Consider the following 22,244-nt stretch of genomic DNA (forward strand, 5'->3'; position numbering starts at 1 on the left):
ACGCGGGGGCGGGGCCGGCGCGGCGGGGACGGGAAGGAATCGGGATCGGGATTGGGATTGGGATCGGGACTGGGATTGAGATCGGGCACAGCCGCCGCCGCGATGTCGGTGAACGCGGACCTGCGGAGGGAGCGCGCTGCCGCCACCTTCCAGCCCGAGCTGCTCACCCACATCCTAGACGGCGGCCCTGAGCGTACCCGCCGCCGCAAGGAGATCGGTGAGGGAGGGCCCGGCCGCGGGCACCGGGAGAGACACCCCCGGTCAGGGCTCGGAGGGGGAGGAGGGGATGCGGGGTGGAAAGGGGAGAGGCTGCGTGGTGGGGCGACCCAGGGAGAGCGGGATACAGCGCGGGGGTAACGGGGTGAGGAACCACGGAGCTGTGAGGGGTCCTGGGGCGGGAGAGGGTGGGGAGGAGCTTTTGTGGAGAGGGGAGACCTCAAGGAGGGGAGAATGCTGTGAGGAGAGGGTTTGTAGGTGCAGGGTCAGCATAAAGGAAGGGGTTAGAGAGGAACAGGAGCTGTGTTACGGCCCTGGTCCCCCTCCTCCTCAGAAAGAATATAGAGTGGCCCTGATAGAGCAGTGTCCTTTTACTGCTCTGTTTCCCCTTCCTCCAGAGGGTCAGAGGCAGCTTCCCATGGGCTCTGTCCCCTCCTTTTTCCTTCCTAGCACGCTCTTGCCCAACTGTACAAATGTCATCTGTTTGTCAACCGGCACGATGTGGTTATGAGAGATTAATGAGCTACTTCCAGGCTCTTCCCTGGGCTGGGACTGTCAGAGGCTGCTGTTGTGAAACTTCGCTGCCAAAGGGGGGACACCGAATGTCTGTGCTCTCTGGGCACCTTGTTTTCCAGTTGGCACAGGGGGAATAATGACTGTGCCCTTCTGCTGGAATTGCGTGGGTTCAGAGTTCACAAGGCTGCCTGAGCCTCTGGGGCTGTTGCTGAGGGGCCCGCTGGTCTTACATCAGTGAATTGCCCTCCTGCCAAGTCCAGAGTGCTTTGAACTGTAAACGGGGTTTATGTGTGGAATGAGAGTGCCAAATCAAAGAGCTTTGATTTCATTCTCATTTCGTTAACCTCTCATTTTATTTTCAATTTTTTTATACTCCTACCTTGAGGTAGAGCAGGTAAAATGCTGGGTCGTTGCTCACTCCCTGATGAGATTTGTGGAAACTGAGTTTGTTTTCCTCTCCTGTTCTGTCCCCAGAGGCCTTAGTTCTTAATGACCCTGACTTCCAGCATGAGGATTTGAACTTCCTGTCCCGTAGCCAACGCTATGAGCAAGCCATCAGGAAGAGCTCCTTGATGGTGATGAAGTTAAGGGAATATGGAATTGCAGATCCCGAGGAGATCTACTGGTTTAAAAGGTACCTAAAAAGATCCAAAGTTGCTTCTTGTACTTCAGTCGTCACCAAGGACGCCAGATTGTGCTTTTTTCCTATGTTTGTTGTCTAAAGGAAGCTCAAGACCTGTATAAATGCCCACTCGAGTCTGGCTTCAGTGAATTTCAAAGGAAACCCTGAATTCCTGAATGTTGTGTTTTCATAGGGTTTTTTTTATGAGAAATGCAACATTAACAATTAACATACATAACATTAACACTGTTCTGTATGTGTGGTGCAGAAACTAAAAAACAGAACTTGAAGTCAGATTTTTTTTCCCCAAAAGGAATAAAAAAATCATACTGAATTACTTTGAATCTGAATAGATCTGATGAGTTTGCAGCTTCTGATGAAATCTCTAAAAGCTGATTACTTCACTTTGCACTTAGACCCAATAAAGTCACATTGCAGAGATACTTGAAACTATTCCAAGATGGTTTATAAGTTCTTGTGTATCACTGTTCTGGCTCCCTCCTCTGAGCTCCAGAGGTTCTCTTTGACCCAGAGGCTTTTTGTTGTACCTGACCTTTGGTTTATCTGATAGTACCACCTTTGGATCAAGTTAATGAAAATAAGACTGCCTTTACATGTGAGTTTTCATTCCTTCCTGAAGAAATTAGAACTCAGTTCCCGATTTTGATGTATTTCTCCCCCTAATTCTGTTAAACTCTTTCTGATTTAATAAAACAGAAACTGATAACAGAGAAGTTACACAGATCTAGAAATCTGTCATAATCCCATGGATATATATCCTCTGGCACATTAAATAATGAACCACAAGCCCCCTCTGACTGGTTTTGTAGAAAAGCTGTCATGGGCCCCAGGGCATGACCCTTGGCACAAGGAAATTGAAGTAATCTTGTGCACTGTGGTTTTACTTTCAGAGAAACTGGTCTGCACTGACCTGTGTCATGAAAATTCTCGTGGAAGTAATGTAAACAATTTAAAAATCATCATTGGTGGGCAGTGATTACAGGGAACAAGTTCAGTGACAGTAGAGATTATTCAGGTGCTGCACAGCCAAAGTTAATAATTTTTTTTTCCTACACAAGGTTTATTGAAAGTGATGGGGAAGTTTCTTCATTTATTTATTTCTACAGAGAAAATTCAGCAAAGTCTATCCAGTCTATCAGATGGAAAATTTTGACAAATTTTCTGTCTTTTTGTAGCATTATTAAGTGACGATATTATATAAAAACAGGCTTTTCTGAAGTAGTCAAATGACAGATTCTAGTTTTGTCTTTCCATAACCTTACTTTGGAGTCAGCAATTCTTAAGTGAATGAAGGTGTAATAAGTATTTCCTATAGATACCAAATAGTACCTCCATATCTAACGTGGCATGAATGGTCAGGTGTGACTAGTCAGAATTCACAGTCCAAAACCAACAGAGACAATAAAAAAGGCTTACTTTTTTCCAAGGTAAAATCTAATTGCCACCATTCAGGATTTCAAAATATAATTGCAGTTACTGTAGACTGACTTATTTGCCATTTTTTATTTATTTTATTTACCATATTTATTCTGTAATAACGTGTAACAGAGAGGAGAGCAGTGCACAAACTTCTTGCCTACAGGTGAGGTGTGTTTGCACTAAGAACTGTACACTGTTGATATTCTGAAATTACTTCTTTACTAAAATCTGTGGTGTTGGCAAGGGAGGATGTGGGCTTGCTGCTGCTTTCAAAATTGATTAAATTAAAGGATTATTTTTTCATCCTTTGATTTCATTTGTATTTTAACATCTGTCCCCACTTTCCCACCTGCTGTGTGTTAAAGATTTTTTTTAATTCGGTGGACTGCACCCAACTGACAAAATTATGTTTATTTCTATCCCATATCCAAACATGCTAATTGGTGCTAACTGGAAGTGACTTCATTAGTGCAAAAGCTGACCTGGAGAAAGTGTGTTTGGGCTTATTCATTTTTCCAAACTGAAAACTGAATGGATATGGTGTTGCAACATGCCTCAAAAAAAGTTTATGAAATAGACTGACATCCTTGATTCAGATGTCAAGTTGTATTTATTGTGATTGACATTTCTACTTATGGAAGCTTAAGAAATTTTGTCAGTTATCCCCAAAAGGATTTACATATGCAATTTTAAAGAATTTTTTTCTGTAGCTTTCCTAAAGTGCCAGAATATCTCTAGGTAGCTTTGCACATGACTCACCAACTTTATAGCTTGATTTATGAGTAGGTGAGGAGAAATGCTGCTTCCTTCACTGCCCTGAAGATATACTTAAACAATTGCTGCTGCTGCTGTGACATGTTCAAGTGAATGCTCCTCCTTCCTGTTTCCAAAGGGCTTTGTTGGACTCCAAATCATAAGAGGATCTATTAAATATACTTAATTGCTTTTCATGTAGTAATTCTTCTATTTCAACACTGCAGTTGCAGCTGTTGTGACTACAGCTTTGAAGGCCATCAGCCAAAAAGTGCCAATATTTCAGATTTCTTTTACAGTCTAACTGCAGCAAAATGTAAGTCAGCAATGGGAAATGTTTCTGGTGTGATGCTCCAACACTCTTGGAAGAGAGTGAGCTGCTCAGTTTTAATTCACCTTCAACTTTAATTAACTTTCATTGAGGAAAATGGGATTAAACAAAGAAGTGAAAAACAGTTGAGACAAACTGGGTCACAGAAGAAGAGAAGATCTGAGAGCTGCTGGTCACCAGATGATTCCTGTGTTCATAAGCATTGCATGAGTGTGCACTTTCCCTGTTGGAATTTGTTCTTACAGCTTTAAATTAGGACCTGGAGTAGCTTTGAGCAAACCAAAGCAGAAAAACTCTACTATGGGCCCTACTTGCCTCTGCTAAATTAATGCAGAGTGAATGAGTCTGGATTAATCTTACTTTGATAGAGCTGGAACAGGAGTTTATTACCAGAGCAGTTGTTAGCTCTGAAGTCCAGTTAGCACAGCTCAAATACAGCTCCTGCTCCTTCCCTCTCCCCTGGGATGACCCTTCATGCTCATCCTTGAAAGAGTAACTTCAAGAACTGCCCAAAGCAGCAAAGTTTGCACACAGACTAATGTAAAGTAAGTGCCCCTGTTCTGTGACCCAGTTCTGCAGCCTGAGGATGGCTTTGCAGCTGTTCCTGTAGCTTTGGAGCCTCTGAACATGCAGGTTTGCTTCTGTCATTCTCTCTCTTGAGACAGTGACACACCTGTCACATAAAGTGCCTTTTACTGTGTGGGTGGCACTGGTTGCTGTGAAATCTGGGAAGGTCTGTATTGCCATAGCACATATTACTACACAGCCTTCTCCCAGAAGTGGATTTGGAGCTGCAGCCTCATTGTGACACTGGTTGTTGTAGCAAGGCTGACCTCAGAGCAGCTGGGCATTGATCAGATGGTCACTGCCACCATCAGTCTTGGAGCAGAGTATTTGAACTGTAACACACTGCAGAGAGCAGAATTGGAGAACAGCCAATCCAGGTGCTGGGAGTGTTGAAATTGTAACGGGAAGCAGTAAGAGTTCAGAGAAAGAAACAGTAGGGAAGAAAACCTGTTGTTCCTCCCTTCACAGCTGGTACCTCTTCTGTTTGCCCTGTGTCTGTCTAGAGGAAAACAGGATTCTCTCTCATTGTCATTCAGCTTGTTAAAAGGCACATTAAGGAAATCCTAATTCTTCAGTGTGGAGTATGCAGAGATTAACAGTTTCTGCTGTAATTTAATTCTCAGCTTAGTTAATGCAAGAAGCTGTTAAAATCCTGCACAACCGGCTACAGAAACATCATGACCATGACACAGGGGTGTTAAAGCATCCACTTGCAGAATGTCTGTTGTCTTCCTCCTGTCAGAGAAGGTAATAGTAATCATTCAATATCTGGCACTTCTGATTAAACTTCCTCATAGGCAGTGAAAGTTGCTGGTGTGACCTTTCAGAAGATTTCTGAGATGTTTTCCTGGAGCATTACCTTCAAAGAGGCAATGTCTGACCTGATTTTTCTGACAGCAAAGCATGGGCTGCACATTTTTCTCAAGTTCTTTCCATGACTGCTGAAAATTTGCAAAGACCCATTCAAGCTCTTCCCAAGCCCTGAAATTTCATGTTTCAAGGTCAGCACTCATTTTCTCCCTGCAGATTTGTCCTTTTTGGGAGTAGGTGCACAATAATTGTGCTGCAGGCAATGAGGAAGAAAAGGATGCTGCTGTTGCTCTATAGGTCCTGGGCTAAAAGAATGACCTACTTAGAAAACCACAAGAGTGTTAAAAAGTTCTGTCTTGATGTCCTTGCAACATTTTTAAGCCCTTGGTCACCTTGAAAGCATCAGCTTTGGTAACATCTGCTGCTGTAGGTAAGAATATTTTTGGTGAAAGAACTGTGTGCCTTGACTCCAGGAATTCAGACACTGTACCTGCACACCACACCAGCTTAAAGCACAGTTCATACATTGATCACCAGCATTAGATTACTTGATTACAATAGTTTTGCTCCTGGAAAAATCCATGGCTCATTTAGTCTTGTTCATTTCAAACAGGCAATGTGCAGTTCAGTGGTGCTTTGTCTCTCACTCTAAGGTTGGTTTTCACAGCCTGTACAGGAGCTGCTGTTGAATTATCAATTATTTACTCTCTGCATGGTGCAAAATGTCAGTCACAAATGCTGCTGCATGGACAAGATGTGCAGAACATCCCCTATGGTATTTATGCAGAGGGCTCATTTTTAACTCCTCTATCTTAGAGTTTAGATGGAATAAACATTTGTGTGCAGTAGATTGAAGATGAAGAAACTGTTCAAGCTGCAGAAGGGAAGATGTTTTAATTGAGAATGTGCTTTGCCTGGCATTGTGGCTACTAGATGATTAGAGTTTTCTTTCATGACATAACTTCTGCTTTGGTGAAGCACTCCCAAAATGTCTGATTTTTCTTTCCATTCCCTCCAGCACTAGACTGTAATGGTAATTTTAATTGAAGGTGAGTTCCAGATCTTACAACTGATAGACGCAGCTGCAGGCAATACAGAGCTGGTCCAAAAAGAACTCAGTCACCAAAGAAACCTTTTCATTTGTAATACATATTTCTTTTAACTAATAATGCCCTAGTTGTAGGCTACCAGCAGCAGTGGGATTTATTCTCACAAAGCCTGAGAGATGGAGGAGAAAATATTTTGGTTTTCATGTCCTTAGTTTCAAGTTGCTCATGAACCTTTGTAGAATAATATTTTTTCCAGTTACATAGCAACAGCAGGATTCATGGGGTGAAGAAGATGCCTGGAAGAAACATCTGTTTCCCCATTAGCATTGCTTCTGATGCCTCCACATTTGGAGGTTGCTTGTGGGATAAAAAAAAAAAAAAAAAGATTGAATGAGGCAAAGAGATTATTTATCTTATGCTCCAATTGGGGAAAAGCCTTTCAGGTTCATGGTAACAGTAAGACTGAGATCCAGATCCCTCTATTTCTCTCCTGTAGAACATGCTTGGGCAATTTTCCTGATCCTATGGGTCTCCACTTCAGCATGTTTCACAAAACCATAGAGACCCAAACGTCTGCTGCTCAGAAGGAGAAGTGGCTGCCCCTGGTCCGTGGAGTCAAGATAATTGGCACCTACGCCCAAACCGAAATGGGACATGGTTAGTTCCCTGCAGGGATCAATGGGTAACCTCTTTTCTCTAACTCCACTGGGTAAATTCTTCATGTTCCCTGGGTCAGTCTAAAAGGGGGAAAGGTAAAATTCCTCAGTTAATGGTTGATGTCTGTAGCCAGACAGCCGCCTCATTTCACATCCTGACAATCCCAGGATTTCTTTTGGTCTTTTCCAGAATGCACCTCTTAGCTGATCTCTGCATGGGTAGTTGTTACCTTTGTTTTGAAATGAGGAGGTTGTTCTAAGCCCTGAGAATCTGAATTTCACTTGAACCAGTTGACTGTGTCAATGAACAGTACTGTGGTTTTTTTTCTTTTGCGAGATTTTGGGACATTTTTGCCAGAGCCCTCAGTGCATGGCTGGGCTGCACAAACAGGTCAGGAGCATTCCTACAGGAGCAGTGGAGCATGGTGAGATTGTGAGTTCTGGTTGAAAGTCAGGTATGCTTTGCCCCAGGCACTTCTCTTCCAGATGCTGCTGCACTGCAGCTGTACAGTTTCCTGGCAAGGTCTTGTTTACAAAGAAAAAAACCATCCTATTCCTGCTGTGTTGAAAGCAACTTTCACTGCTTCAAGTGGAAAAACATTTAATCATCAAAAAACAGTGTCTTGGCCCAGAACCTGGAATTATGGCTGTTAAGTACCAGCAAGAATAGTTAACAGAGACTCCAGTGCTTGTGCTGGCATCTGAAGTGGGAAAAACTGAGGTGTCAGTCTGGACACTGCTGGATGGCAATGCTGAAACATTTGTAGAAGACTCAGTGGAAGAAACCCTGTCCTGCTCAACAAACCCAGCTCAACACCAGAAGCTGAGAGAGAATTGAATGGCAACAATCAGTGCCTGCTGGCCTTATTTGCTTTCTCACACCAGCTGCTTGAAATCAGTCACATCCACACTGCAGTGATTGGTTTTACTCCTGATTTCACATTAGATCATTGCACTTTCTTGCCTGGTGATGGTTGATTTCCTTATAGTTCTCATGTTGTTTCATGGTTAAATTGATATTTTGATACTAAATGGAATACAGTGAAGTAGATATGCTTTCTATGCTGAATAATTAAAATGCAAACATTTGGCATTCCTGCTGTGAATGTTGAGTATCTGATATTTCATCAATGAAGCTGTTGCAGTAATTGTCACTGAGCTTTGCTTAATTTAATCTTGATGTTTAAAATCTGGTGATGGGGAAGCAGACCTCTGGATTATTGAATAGAACTCTGGCCTGGATGGGTAGTTACTCAGTTTTATCTTGGTGACTGTATGTGTGACAGCCTGTGTTGATTTTAACCTCTTTCATAGTGAAGGAGTCTCTTTGTCTCTCAAAAAAAAAAAAAAAAAAAAAGAAAAATCAAATAAAGAAAAAACACAAATAGCACAGGGCTGAAAATGAAACAAGTGAAAATCCTGTGCTGTTTCTATCTGGTTTATAACTACTGCTGGTAAATAAGGATTTTCTTTTTTTTTTCTTTGGTCACTCTTTGGCTGTCAGCTGTAGCTGTTCAGTACTTCTCACCAGTACTGAACTCATTTAAATTTGGTATTCCTGGTAGGCCATTAGTCCCCTGTTGGGCTTGGTGACTGTGCAGTCAGAAAGCTTAGAAAACCTTGCTGCTGGTTTATTAGATAGTTCAATTTATTTATAGGAGTCTGAGAATATCAAAAAGCAGTTCTTAGGAAGGCCTGGGACAGAACTAGTTCATATTAATGTGTATTTAGAGAACACAAGGATGCATTGTTATCACTTTGCTAAGAATATCAGATGAGTTTGAGCCAAGCTCAGACCAGTGCTCTTTCCATAATGCATATAATTTAAATATTTTTATATATATATTCCTGTTAAAGCCCAATTAAATTATTTCATACATAAAGGAGCCAGATGGAGGTACTTGTCCTCAATCTATCACCACTATTTTAATACTCAAAGCTGCCAATATTTTAAGATTTAATAATTAATTAATTCTTTATATTGAAAAACTTAATAGACCACTTAATTACGTCACAGTGGTGCTTGACAGAACATGGAGAAAAAGTAATTCTACTGCAATATGTTTAATTGGAGATAATATGTGTTGGTGATTTACAAATTCAGAAATGTTGGCTTTCTTCCCAAGTTGTTCATGTGTAACTTTGTCTTACACATACAGAGCACTGTCCTTTTAAGAAAGTCCTTTAAAATAGCAGAAGTTTGAAGGGAGTTGATTTGAAATGCCATGTACACTAATTGTGTCTGATAATTAATTTTTAAAAATTAGAGTAAATAGTACAGCCAGTTAGGATTTGTCTTTTTAAAAAAAATATAAAGTTTGTTGAAAACCTAACTTATTTAGCTGGATAAACTGGGACTTCCACCAGATTCTACCTTCAAAACATGTAATAAAAAAAAAAAGGTGGACTTTCTGTATTTGGTTGAAAGCACACTGCATTCAGCCACATCACATCTCCAACAAACTGACATTCTCAGCTGACTGCCTCAGCCCATTGAACTTAGGGATGCTCTGATGTTCAAACCAGAAGGTCTGGTCCATCTTTTGGTTTGGATTCATTCTTTTTTTTTAATCAATCATAGTGCATCAAAAATAGGGGAATGTTGCAGGTACACTTTCTGCAGGATTACAAAGAATGCCTTGCAGCATTTTTATTTCAAAGTGAGTGCAATTTCTTATTACTCAGCCTGAGAAAAGGACAGTGCTCTGGTACTCTGAAATACACTTGCTGAATTCTGATTGACACATGAATCGTTTTTTTTTTTTCTTTTTGTCTCTTCCTGAATCTCCACCATGAATCCTCATGCTTGCTTCCCTCCCCTAACATTCCCTTCACGCTCCCATCCCGTGACAATTCTTCACAGCTTTGTTCACCGCGGACGGCCTGAGCCTCTGGACCTTCACCTGGGCATGTTCCTCCCCACTCTTCTCACCCAGGCCACCCCAGAGCAGCAGGATCGCTTCTTCATGCCTGCCTGGAACCTGGAGATCATTGGCACTTATGCCCAGACTGAGATGGGCCATGGTACAGTACACCCAGTAAATGCTCTTTCTGAGAATGCCTTTGTGTGCAGAGGATTCCTGTGCCTGGGTAGAGCAGTGTGTGTGTGTCCCACAGTTTTACACAGCCTGCTGTGGTTGTAGGGGAAGGTGGACAGCCTCTGCAAGGGTTAATGGAGCATTATGCCATGTGCTGCTTCCTTCTTCCTCTGAAGGGAGAGTTGGATGTCTGCAGCTCTATAAGGAATGGCTCCTTGTGCCATTCCAACCAGTATCATTACTGCCCATCACTGGTGCTGGCAGTTTGGTGCCATCTGTTCATTTTACACTTGCTGTTCTTTCCAGTTGGAGTTCTGCTTTGCTCTAATTAATGTTCAGTGTAAAGACAAAAGGACAGAGCTTTGAGGTAGTGAAAGAGATGCCAAAAAATTAAAGAGTTGCTTGTTCACCTCAGGATTAACCTTGGTTCCAATGCTTATGTTCTGTGGGGAGCTTTTCCCCCTTAGTTCACTCCCATGTGTTCTTTTTAACTGACTGTGAAGTGTGTTGGGCTTTTTGAGTTCTCTGTCTCATGTTGACTTTGTTTTTCGTTGCTATTCCTTTGCTTTCAAGCTTTGAAATGGATTTTGATAACTCCAGCAGTATTGTGATTGCAACACTTCTAATTCAAGTTTCAAAGGGAGGATATTCTGCCTTGGGAAACTTTTAATTTTGGTCATCTCAGAGTTGCAGATGAGAATTATTTTCTAAAAATGAGTGGGATTCACCTTTGTGTTGAAGGGAAAACGTAGAGACTGTGAGAAGCATAAAGTAACTGCAAGTCTGAGGAGAATCTCTTGGAACTAGTGAGGTTTGAAGATCCTTTGTCAGCAGAGTAAGTCTGTGTTGAGCTGCCTGTGGAAATCTGTCATTACTTCCATGCTTTGGGAACGTGCCTGTTGCAAGGTGATCTCCTTTTTCCTGTTGGAGCTTTGTCCTGCCCTGTAAGTCCAGACTCTCAGGAGTGTTCACAGCTTGTCTAGTTTAAGCAAGTAGGCCTGGGGACTTTGGGAGTTTTTAAAGCATTCAGGGGCAGTGCCACTGCTCTGAGACAGGTGTGTGGAAAGTGAAGCATTGAGGGCAGAAGACAAAGACTGTTCCTGGAATTATCTCCATCTTTATGCAGTCTCTTCATCTACCTGCATCAGCACTGGGCATACACATGCCATTACTTGCTCTCTTGGAGTTTTGGATGATCTCTTCTGGGAGATCAGCTCCATCAAGTAGGAGGAGAATGTAGGCTTGATGAGGGAATGGAGAGGTGATGTTAATTTTGTCTTGTGGCTGAGAACTGAATGGTTTTATTTTGCATTTTAGTGAAATTCAGGTGATTGTGTTCCTGTGGAACATTTTGAATGAGAAAGGGCTTCTGGTGTGTGACAGCAAAAAGGTGTCAGACTGGAGGTGCTTGGAAAACTAGTCTTAGACCACTGGGGAAAAAAACTAATGTTTTCTGAGAATTGGCGGTCCCAGAATATGGTCTGACCCTCACTCATTCTTCCCTAACTTGTTGATATTTAGCTTTTTATACATATAGCCTAAAAGCAGAATTAAAATTCAAACATTACTACTGGAGATCCACTTTCCATTGCCCAGTTCTGTCCTTGTCTCTGTTTTTTGACTGACTTCCTGCCAAAACGATGTGTTTGCTTGTTTCCAGGGACTCATCTTCGGGGCCTGGAAACAACAGCCACTTATGACCCCTCTACACAGGAGTTCATCCTCAACAGCCCCACTGTCACCTCCATTAAGTGGTGGCCAGGTGGACGTAAGTGTGTCTAAATCTGGAAGGTGTATGGAGAAACTCAGGGAGGTGATGCTATGTGTGTTATATCTGCAGAGTGATGACTGAAAGTTGATCCAAAGAGTTGGTTGAGAGCCAGTCACTTGCATAACAAGCAGACTTATCAGAGCCTGCTAAACATTGTGTGCTCTGGACTGTTGCTCAGAACCATTCACACTGTGGATTTGGTGTAATTTTTGATTGTTGTATCAAATTATTTATAGTTCCTTCTGCTTCACTGATGGGTGTGCCAAGGATTCCGTGTTTTATAGTCAAGAAAATTGTGTTGTGCAACTTCCATTGACTTGAGCAACATTTTGTCATAGATCTGTAGAATTGGGGTGACATCCAGTGGAGTCAGTCTGGTTTTCTAGTGCATGATGTGATGGGGTTATTTCAGAAGAAAGACTCAGTGTGTGAGTGTGTCTGACTGTGTTTCTGTGCTGAGTCCTGCTCCCGTTGCAGTTGGGAAGACGTCGAACCACGCCATCGTCCTGGCTCAGCTCTACACCCAGGGCCAGTGCAAAGGCCTGCACGCCTTCATTGTCCCCATCCGGCAGCTGGGCACACATGAACCTCTGCCAGGTACAAATTCACACTCAGGGAGTAGATTACAGATGACATCTGTTTCTCTCTGGCTGTATACAGCTGCTGTGTCTTGTTAAAGTCCATGGCTTATTTCAGAAGCTGAATTCAGCTGGTAGATCACAGGGCTTAAATGAGTCTTTCTTACAACTGAACTACCACTAAATCATCTTTCCTACCAGGCCTTCAATGTGAAGTTTAGTTTGGGATTTGATTCTGCCCCAGTGAAGTTTAGTTTGGGATTTGGTTCTACCCCAGTGAAGTTTAGTTTGGGATTTGGTTCTGCCCCAGTGTCTCCCAGCTATGCATTCCACAATCCTGCTTTCTGATAGAGGAAGAAGAGCTTTCATCCCTCTTTAGCTGGAAGTGAGCTGGATGAACTTTAGAGACAGCTCCTGCAGTGAGTGGATAGTAGGGCTGCATGGAAATGATGGAGATTCCCATGTTTTGATATCCAGTTGTTGTGGTTTAACTCATCAGGCAGCTAAACACACACAGCCATTCCTCCACACAGAGGGATGGGGGAAAGAGTTGTGAAAAAGGTAAAACTTATAGGCTGAGACAAAGACAATTTAATAGGACAGAAAAGGAAGAGAAATTTAAAATAATAACAGTAACAACAACAACAATAATAACAATAGTAGAATATGCAGAGCAGGTGATCACTGTGTGATTGCTCAGCAGCAGATGACTGATGCCCAGCCAGTCCCTGAGCAGGGAGCTGTCATCCCCCCCAGCTGGCTTCACCCAGTTTTATTGTTCAGCATGATGCCACATGGTGGGGAATATCCCTTTGTCCAGCTGGGATTAGCTGTCCTGGCTGTGTCACCTGCCAGCTTCTTGTGTCCCCCCAGCCTCGCACTGTTGGGGCAGTGTGGAAATTGAAAAGTCCTTGATCTGGTGCAAGTGCTACTCAGCAACAGCTGAACCATCAGTGTGTTATCAACATTGTTCTTGTGCTAAATCCAGAACACAGCACTGTACCAGCCACTGGGAAGATAATTTCACTCTATCCCAGCCAAAACCAGGACACCACTTTTCCATCAGTGATTAAGGTCCCTGTTAACTCTTCATAACTTGCTAGAAAACTAATCAGTCTTCATATTGGAGAAGGCTTGAACCTTTTGTGTGCTGTTTAGTTCCTATTTCTTAATGCAAGTGGCTTTGTCTGTGACAGGTATTACAGTGGGTGACATTGGCCCCAAGTTTGGCTATGATGAAATGGATAATGGCTACCTGAAAATGGACAACTTCCGAATTCCTCGGGAAAACATGCTGATGAAATATGCCCAGGTAAAGCAGTGAGCTTCAGCATCTGCTGTTAGAAATGGGCACACTGAATGCTCCTGCGAGCTTGAGTACTGCACCAAAAGGATTGTGGGTGGCTTGTAAATGCTGCTTGATGAGTTTAGAGTGTGAACATGTGAAAGGGAGGAAACTTCACAAATCAATAGACTGTATTTTTTTAATCTTTTATTTTTTGGCAGGTTGAACCAGATGGCACCTATGTGAAACCAGTCAGTGACAAGCTGACCTATGGGACCATGGTGTTCATCCGTTCCCTCATCGTGGGTGACTCTGCTCGCTCACTGTCCCGGGCCTGCACCATCGCCATCCGCTACAGCGCCGTCAGACACCAGTCTGAGCTGAAGCCAGGGTGAGTGCAGGAGACCCAGAGCAGCCCAAACTGCTGAGGGAAAATTCTGAACTACTGGGAGGAATGGGGCTGTGGCTGATATTTGCTTTGGCATTCAGTATGGTTTCAAAACACTGTTTGTCCTGGGGAGTGCATAGTCTTTCATTCTTGGAATGTCCTCCCCTGCCAGAGGCTTTTGCTGGATGGTGTTAGAGAGTCTGGCTTGCTATGGATGGTGAACATACTTAGAGTAGGGATAAATGGGATTTCTGCAGCAGGTTGCTACCACTGACATGCTAACTCATATGTGTTTTGCTCCAGGGAACCAGAACCCCAGATCCTGGATTATCAGACCCAGCAATACAAACTGTTTCCTCTCCTGGCAACAGCATACGCCTTCCATTTTGTGGGAGCCTACATAAAGGACACCTATCATCGTATCAATGGGGACATCAGCAAGGGGGACCTCAGTGAGCTGCCAGAGGTACTGTGTCCTCTGGAAACCAGAGTGCTGGTTGATTTTTTGTGAGGTTTCTTTACATCATGGAAAAAGAGGCATTGAACCTTTTGGCTTTCACTCATGAAATGTCTTCTGTAGTTTAAGAAGCCCCCAGTCCAGAATATGCTGGTGACATTTATTTGCTCTATTCATTTAGCACTTTATAAAAAACAGGGAGTAATTCACAGTGAGAAATCTACTGGGAATATATTTTTATTCAAAAGGTGCATTTCCAGGAATGATGGAGTACTGTTTGGGAGTTAAGACTGGTCTTGTGCTTGTGCTGTAACTTCTTCATTGTTCTTCCCAGTGCCTAGGGTAGAACAGGTGTGTTGATCAAAGTATCAGTACTATACTGAGGGTTTAGGGTTGTAAAATGTTAATTTTCTGTCAGGGTTTGTGACAATGAGCAGTTGAAAACAGTCTTGTACCTAAAATGTGTAGGGGAAGAAGGAATGGAAGAAGGTATTTTAATACTTTAAATAAGTCTTTCCATGTACAAGGAAATAGAAATATTTTTATATTTTCATATAAATATTTGTAATAGTTTTCATATAAATATTTGGCTCAGGAAACAGTTCCTTCAGGGAAAACAAAAACCTGTGGAACAGCACAAGAATGGTGTTGACTTCACATTTTTTTTCTGGGAGTTGCAGTCCTTAACATGTATGTGTGCAAGCTAAGATTGGAAAATAAAGCTGCCTTTGCTGTTTCCCCTCAGCTGCACGCCCTGACAGCGGGGCTGAAGGCATTCACCTCCTGGACTGCCAATGCTGGCATTGAGGAGTGTCGGATGGCGTGTGGCGGGCACGGCTATTCCCGCTGCAGTGGCATTCCTGACATCTATGTCACCTTCACCCCGTCCTGCACCTACGAGGGGGAGAACACTGTCATGATGCTGCAGACTGCCAGGTATGGGACCTCTGCACAGGCATATTCCAGCCTCTCCTCATGGTCCTTGTGGCTGAAGTTGGTACCAAAAGGGTTAATTTGATTTCTGCTGTGTGTGTGTAACTTTGGCCAGAAAAACAGAATCTGCTATCCCAGCAAGGACAGTTGGGAGATAAGGGGGAGACATCTGGCTTAGGAATGCAGCTACAGCCAAAACAAGGACTCAGTCTGGGAACGTGGGGAGGGTTTTATGGTAATGAGTTAATTATAATATGCATGTAGTGACTGTATGTAAGCAACACACTTGTAAAAAATCACATGCACACAAGGATGAGTTACCCCCATGCAACCAGACACCGGTAATAAATGATGCCCTTCTTAACACTAAATTGGTGTTGAGGAGTCTTTTATTTGACTGGTTGCAGTGAATTTGGTGACAAAGTAATGAGCAGAAGTGTCTGTATTAACACAAAAGTGGTGTCATGTTTCTGTCCTCTGCCCCATTTTTGACAGATAAGCTTTCTGGCCTGAGCCTCAGTGAGATGACTTTTGTCCATTCAAACAGCTCATGAGTAAGAGCTGCCATCTGCTGTCTCTATTTTCAGGTTCCTTATGAAAAGCTACACCCAGGTGACCTCTGGACAGCAGGTCAGTGGCATGGTGTCCTACCTGAACGACCTCTCCAGGCAGCGCATCCAGCCCCAGCACGTGGCTGCCAGGACTGTCACCGTGAGGATCAATGACCCCACCAGCTTGGTGGAGGCCTACAAGTCACGTGCTGCCCGGTGAGCTCACACTGACTGGGCTGAGCCAAGAAAAACTGGGTGAGGTGGTGGTGATGACTGCCCTGTTTGTGCTGGGCTCTCGAGGTGTGGCTGGCAAAGCTTTGATCTGTGTGTTGCTTTCAGGAAGTGACACACTTTACTGGGTTGGGGTCAGGGTTAAGGGCTTGGAGGCTGCAGGAGGCTGCTCACAGCCTGCCCATAGCCTGGTTACTCTGCTCCTCAATCCTTTGGGATGTATCTTTTTCTTATTTATATGTAAAGTATATTCAAACTTACAAATACCAACTACTCAGAGATCTCTCTGGAGAGAAACAATCCTGATATTAAAGTTCATTGTGAGGGAAGTGGGAGAGTAGAACAGACACCTACTTGTGAGTAGGTATTGAAGCACCACATGTGTGCTGTCAGAAGTCCTCCTACCCCTCTGTAGCTGTGTTGTAGCTGCAGCAGTGATTACTGGTGTTATAGAGGCACAGCTTGTCACTCCAGTCACTGTCTTCACTCATGGCACATGAGAAGAATTCTGAGCTCGTGTGCCATGACTGACATGTATGAATTCAGTGTATGTCATCTTGTTAATGTGATGTTATTATTTAAGCTGTTTTTCTTCCTCATGTGAAACAGGCTTGTAGAATCTGCAGCAAAGAATCTGCAAGCTGAGCTGACCCACAGAAAGAGCAAGGAGGATGCCTGGAACAGAACTTCTGTTGATCTTGTGCGGGCATCAGAGGTCAGTGATGTGCCTGCTAAAGAAACATGCTGTGAGAGCTCCTGATGTTTCTGTGTCCCTGACTGACTCTCTTTGGTTCCTGCAGGCCCACTGTCACTATGTGGTGGTGAAGCTGTTCACAGCCAAGCTGGCCGAGGTTGGTGACGCTGCCGTGCGCGCGGTGCTGACCGAGCTGTGCCTCCTGTACGCCCTGTTTGGCATCAGCAGGAATGCAGGAGATTTCCTGCAGGTTGGTGCCTTCCTCCAGCACTCCAGATCTCTGAAGCCAGGTTCACTGCTTGCAAATGTGCTTTAAATGCCAAGCTGTATGGATGTTAGAGGTGTAAGTTCTTGGCTGTTGGCTGCCAGAGAGTCATTTGCACTGCAGGCCTGCTGGAAGGCTCTTGTTGGGTTTTCCTTGTGGAAACCAGGCATGTGCCAAGGTTTAGCTGAAATAGTTTCCAGTTGGTGACCGGCTGCTGTGTGTTAAAAAACAAGGAATTAATAAAGGACCTACAGTTGGATGTACTCCACAGGTAATATCCCTGAAAGGGGATCTTGTGCTCCAAATTCTGACCCATTCTTCAGTTAATGGCTTTACACTGTCAGGCATTGCTTTTATTCTCTTCATTCTGTCAGTTTGAGCAGCATTGTTTTGTTTGCTCTTCTGGCAGATGTGGTATGTTTTGTCTTCCCATTTTCCTCTTTCCTGTTTACTAAAAATTTCCCTGAAGCCAGGCACAATTTAATACCCTTACACGTATATTCTCCAAGGAAACTTGCTGCTGCAGTTAACTTATAGGTACTCACAGAGTAAGTCTCCCAGTATGGAGGGAATATGGAGGGCATCTCCTTCTGCTTGTGCACTGTGGCAAATGGCTTAGTGAAGAAAAAAAAACTCTTGATGTTTTATGAACTTTTGCATTTTTGTGTGTGGGAAAGCTGACCTGTGTGAGACCTTGGGGAAGGGAAGGATCTGTGACTTGTGTAATCCTTGTTTCCCCTCTCAAGGCGGGTATCTTGACCAGTGCCCAGATAACCCAAGTGAACCAACACGTGAAGGAGCTCCTGGCTGTCATTCGTCCCAATGCAGTGGCACTGGTGGACTCCTTTGACTTCCATGATGTCCACCTGGGGTCTGTGCTCGGCCGCTACGATGGCAACGTCTACGAGAACATGTTTGAGTGGGCAAAGAAATCCCCACTGAACAAAACACAGGTAAAGAAACCTCTCTTCTTTTTCTCGCATGACCAGAGAAATAACTCAGTTTAGGGTTGTTAGTTCTGCTCCAGTGATCTCAACAGGTAATTGAGGAAGGGGGGAGAAAAGTCACAAGTAGTAATGAACCAAAACTAACAACCTACTTTCAGTTTGCTCTCTGTAGTTTTCTCTCCCAGGTGTACCTTGCATTCATCCCTGTGGGATCTCTTGAGCTTCTCAGTTGAGTGAGGAAATGGTGCACTCCACAGAGAAGCAACTGAAGTATCTCAGTGAATTCAAAAGCAATTATCACTTGCTGTTGATTCTGCTTAGTGACAGTAGCTGTGGAAGCCTTGCCCATTTTCTGGCTAATCTTCCTCTCTTCAGGCCGTAGCTGTGAGTGGAGGAGAAAGTGAATTGCCCCCCTGTAGTACTTGGGTGTCAGATGTTGTATATCTGGCCTAGGATTGGAGCTGCAACTGAGCTAAAATAAACTGAAATGTCCCTGCTCCATCAGCCAGAATGGTAAATCCTGTTTCCTGGTGCCTTTATTTGATGAGGGCAGACTGTATCCCCTGCAATGGGCTGCCAGAGACTGCAGCTGGAGTTAAATCCCACCAGTTTGCTCACTGTTCTGTACTTCTGAAGTCACTGGGGCTTAGGAGCTTCATTACAGCTCCTTAGGAAACCTGTACCAGTTTTCTTGTAATTAAAATGCCAAACAATTGTATGGATATAAATCTTGCATTTCTTTCTTAAAAGAAAGGTAGTGGGCAGGCTGTTTTTTATATCCTCATGCTTTGTATCATGTAGACCCTGAAACATAGAAGTAATCTGGCTGTTCTTAAATCTCCAAAGTGCCTCTGATTCAAATATTCTTAGTATACAAACACACTGCAAGATGTGAGGAGGTAAAACTGTTTCAAAGATCAAACCTGACCTTGTAACCTCTTGTCTTGTTGTCCTGCAGGTTCATGAATCTTTCCACAAACACCTGAAGCCAATGCAAGCCAAGCTGTGAAGCCTGCAGGTTTTTTAAAATGCACTCTTGCCCTGCCTGGAAAGTGGGTGTTTGCATCCTTCCTTCAGGCACCTAAATCAAACCTTTGAATCCAGTAGCTGTAGAACAGTGCATAATTGTAGCCTTTCTTTCCTCTTTTAGGTGAGGAGGTGTTTGGGGAGAGTGCGTAGGGATTGATGCCTGTTTTTAAAGTGCAATTATAATGGTAAAATTAACCTTTTAAAAATCTGGGAAAGCTTTATGGATTTATACAAGGATTGTTTTTGTGAAGCTGCTAACTAGAGAGGAGTTCCTGTCAACTGGAAAAGGTGGCAGGGCTTCACTATGACATAGTTGACAGCCCTCAGGCAGTAGCTTCTGGTGAGCAGTTATGTCCTCCCCTCAAAAAAAGCATCAGTGTCTTGATTTTTTAATTATTTTTTTTTTTAATTAGCCCCACCTCTCTCCTCATTTGGCCAATGTTTGTGCTGTGTGAAGCCTCCTGCAGAGCTCTGTGCATGTGAGTCTGTGTGTGTTTTCCTGATGGATCTGGGAAGTAAATACTCATCCTTCTCTGGAGCTCTGCTTCAGGCCTCTTTCCAGAAGAAATCCTTGTGTTTCCTTTGTTTTCCTTTTTTCACTGCCCTGCACAAACTCCTTTTTCCTTTGTGCCAGCTCTTGGTTAATAGGAGGTCAAAGGAGAACATAGTGATGCTGCTCTGAGGATAAAACCAACTCACAGTAATCAGCTGGGTGCTGATAACAGATGTTCTGCCCCTCTTTTCACTCTTAGCATTTTCTAGCACTATCTCAAAGCACTTTACAAATGTTACTTATGTTGATTTGGTGGGACAAAAACCACATGTAGTGGTAAAAACTGCAAATTTGACCTGGAATGATGAAGCCAGTATTGGAGGGCAGAAATCAGTTGACCAACATCCTCAGGTCTTCTGATTTTTCTGGGATGTTGTCCTGGCTTTTTAATGCATTTGTCAAGAAAATGACAATCCCAAGTGAAGTGTCCAGATTTTTGTTATTTTTCCTACCCATGCATTTCCAAGGAGCTTTCTCTGATTTGCTTAATTTTGTTTTGATACCGACTTGGGCCTTGCACGGTGCTGTCTGATGGAACAGGAAGAATTCAGCTTGGAGGAGAACATCCTGCTGCCCAGGGAAATCAGTGATACAACTACAACCAAGCAAAATCATTGCTGCTTTTCCACACCAGTAACTCTGTCCAGTAACCATAAAACCTTTTCACACTAGAGAAGGGCAGGTCTGAGTTAAAATTGTTAAAAGCTTCAGCATAAACCCAAATCCTGCAGTTCTGAGGCAACACCTGAGAAGCTGCTTCTCTGCAGCTTTGGGCTCTGTTAGTCTCTAATTTTGAATCAGTTTTCTGGCACTAACAATGATCAGACACAAGGTTTGGCTCCACGTGCAGTAGCTGAACAGAAAGAAATGTTTAATTTTAAATAAACTAATCAAACTTGCCTTTTGGCTGCCGAGTGTTTCAGGTCCTGTGGAAGTTCAGGATGCCAGAGGAGGCTGAGGGCTCTGCCTTCCCTGTGTCCAGTGGAACAGGCTGCTGTCCTGGGGAGGGGGGACAGAGGTTAAAAGGTTAAAAATATGCTAATGAGAACAGCACTAGCTGTGTACAGATCTAATAAATTACAAAAAATGTGTTTTCAGACAAAATGTCTTTCTTTTCACATATTACCTTGAGTAGATCTCATGTAAATTAATGGGAATGAAGTATTCAGAAGACCTCAAATTAACTGGATTTTGGTGTTTTATATAGTGTGACCGTCCTGGCTTTGCTCTGCAGTGTTGTGGGGCAGCCAGGCCCATCCCATGGGGCTGCCTGTCCCATCCCAGGGGATCCAGCCTCTCCTGCTGCCCCATCCCCAGGGGAGCACAGGGAAGGGCTGGCTGTGGCATTTGCTCGGTGTCACTGCAGCTCCAACAGCAGCAAAGGCTGATCAGTGCCCACAGCAAGGTCTGACAATGGGGCTGGGCAGCAGCAGCCTCAATTCACACAAGCTGTTTTCCATTCATTTTTGGAGAAATGGAAACAGAGAGAAGGAGAGTTGTTTTCCATTTCATATTTTGATGTATTGGGAAACAGTTCCCTTCCTTGCTGTTGGTGAGGATTTTGTGCACTTCTTACCTCGCTGTGGTGGGTGGCAATGCCTGAATGCCACACCTGGTGTGATTTGCTGTGTCTCAGGGTCAGCAAACAGTGTTCAAACTCTGCCCTGCAGCCTCATCCACCTTTCCATCAACACAATGGTGCCACTGCCACAAGTGCTGAGCCTCTTAAGGTGCAGGAGCAATTTCAGTGCCAAGCTGTTAAAAACGGAACCAGACTCCCGGTACTAAAGTGATTTCAGCATTTATTATAATAAAAAGAAAGGCCCAAAGCAAGGGGGCCCGGGCCGGGCAGGAGCGTTCCCTTGAGGATGGAGCAGCACCAGCGCTGGGGCTGCTCAGCAGCGATGGCCCCGATGCTCCAGGGGAAGGGCACAGCTTCCCTGGCTCAGATCCCCCTTTTTATCCTGTTCTTTGTCCCTTTGGATTGGTTTCTGTTTGGATCCTTCCTTTGCATGAAGGTCTAAGGCGCTTGATTGGCCATTACAGTTCTGTCCAGGCTGGCTCGTTTCACTTTGGGGTGCTGCACTTGACTGAGATGTGTTATGGTACCGGATTTCTTTTAACAACCCTTTTAACCTCTTTTACAATATAACAACTGTTAGGAAAATTAATCCACAAACACCAGAGGTTTATGTCTAAAGAGGAGACAGAGGAGTCCTTTTTTGGCTTTAGTTGAATAAAGGGAGAGGCCATGGGGCATTCCCCTGGGATCTCTCAAATTTTTGGAGGACGCAGCCTCTATTTTATCCCAATTTCCCGGCTGCATTTCCCTTCTCTCTTTCCCTATTGACAGAGGTACTTCAGAGGTACAGACTTCCCAATATGCCTGATACCAGAGATTCCCCTCTAATGTACAACACTCCCTTTTCATTTTTAATTCTTAGGGAATTTAGGGGTTTTTCTTCCCCATTGTTTCTTTCATCTTTCAACGTCATTTATCAGCAAACCTAAATTATTTGCAAACCTTTTATTTGTAAAAGCAAATATCTTTTTCCATTCATCAA

At 43.6% G+C, this 22,244-nt stretch overlaps 1 protein-coding gene across 1 annotated transcript; it reads left to right on the top strand.

Moving 5' to 3' along the window:
• The first annotated feature begins 6 nt into the window (after positions 1-6).
• Positions 7-20,580, top strand: ACOX1 (acyl-CoA oxidase 1). Its single transcript, XM_054644866.2, has 14 exons — positions 7-217; positions 1,207-1,366; positions 9,824-9,984; positions 11,659-11,766; positions 12,247-12,366; positions 13,544-13,659; positions 13,854-14,023; positions 14,324-14,486; positions 15,223-15,413; positions 15,998-16,177; positions 16,802-16,907; positions 16,993-17,136; positions 17,898-18,104; positions 19,057-20,580. The coding sequence occupies exons 1-14, from the start codon at positions 103-105 to the stop codon at positions 19,105-19,107; spliced, it is 1,992 nt and encodes a 663-aa protein (XP_054500841.1). The 5' UTR covers positions 7-102; the 3' UTR covers positions 19,108-20,580.
• The last annotated feature ends 1,664 nt before the right edge of the window (positions 20,581-22,244 follow it).

This window comes from Agelaius phoeniceus, chromosome 19 (assembly GCF_051311805.1).
Source record: "Agelaius phoeniceus isolate bAgePho1 chromosome 19, bAgePho1.hap1, whole genome shotgun sequence".
In the NCBI taxonomy this organism is placed as follows: Eukaryota; Metazoa; Chordata; class Aves; order Passeriformes; family Icteridae; genus Agelaius; species Agelaius phoeniceus.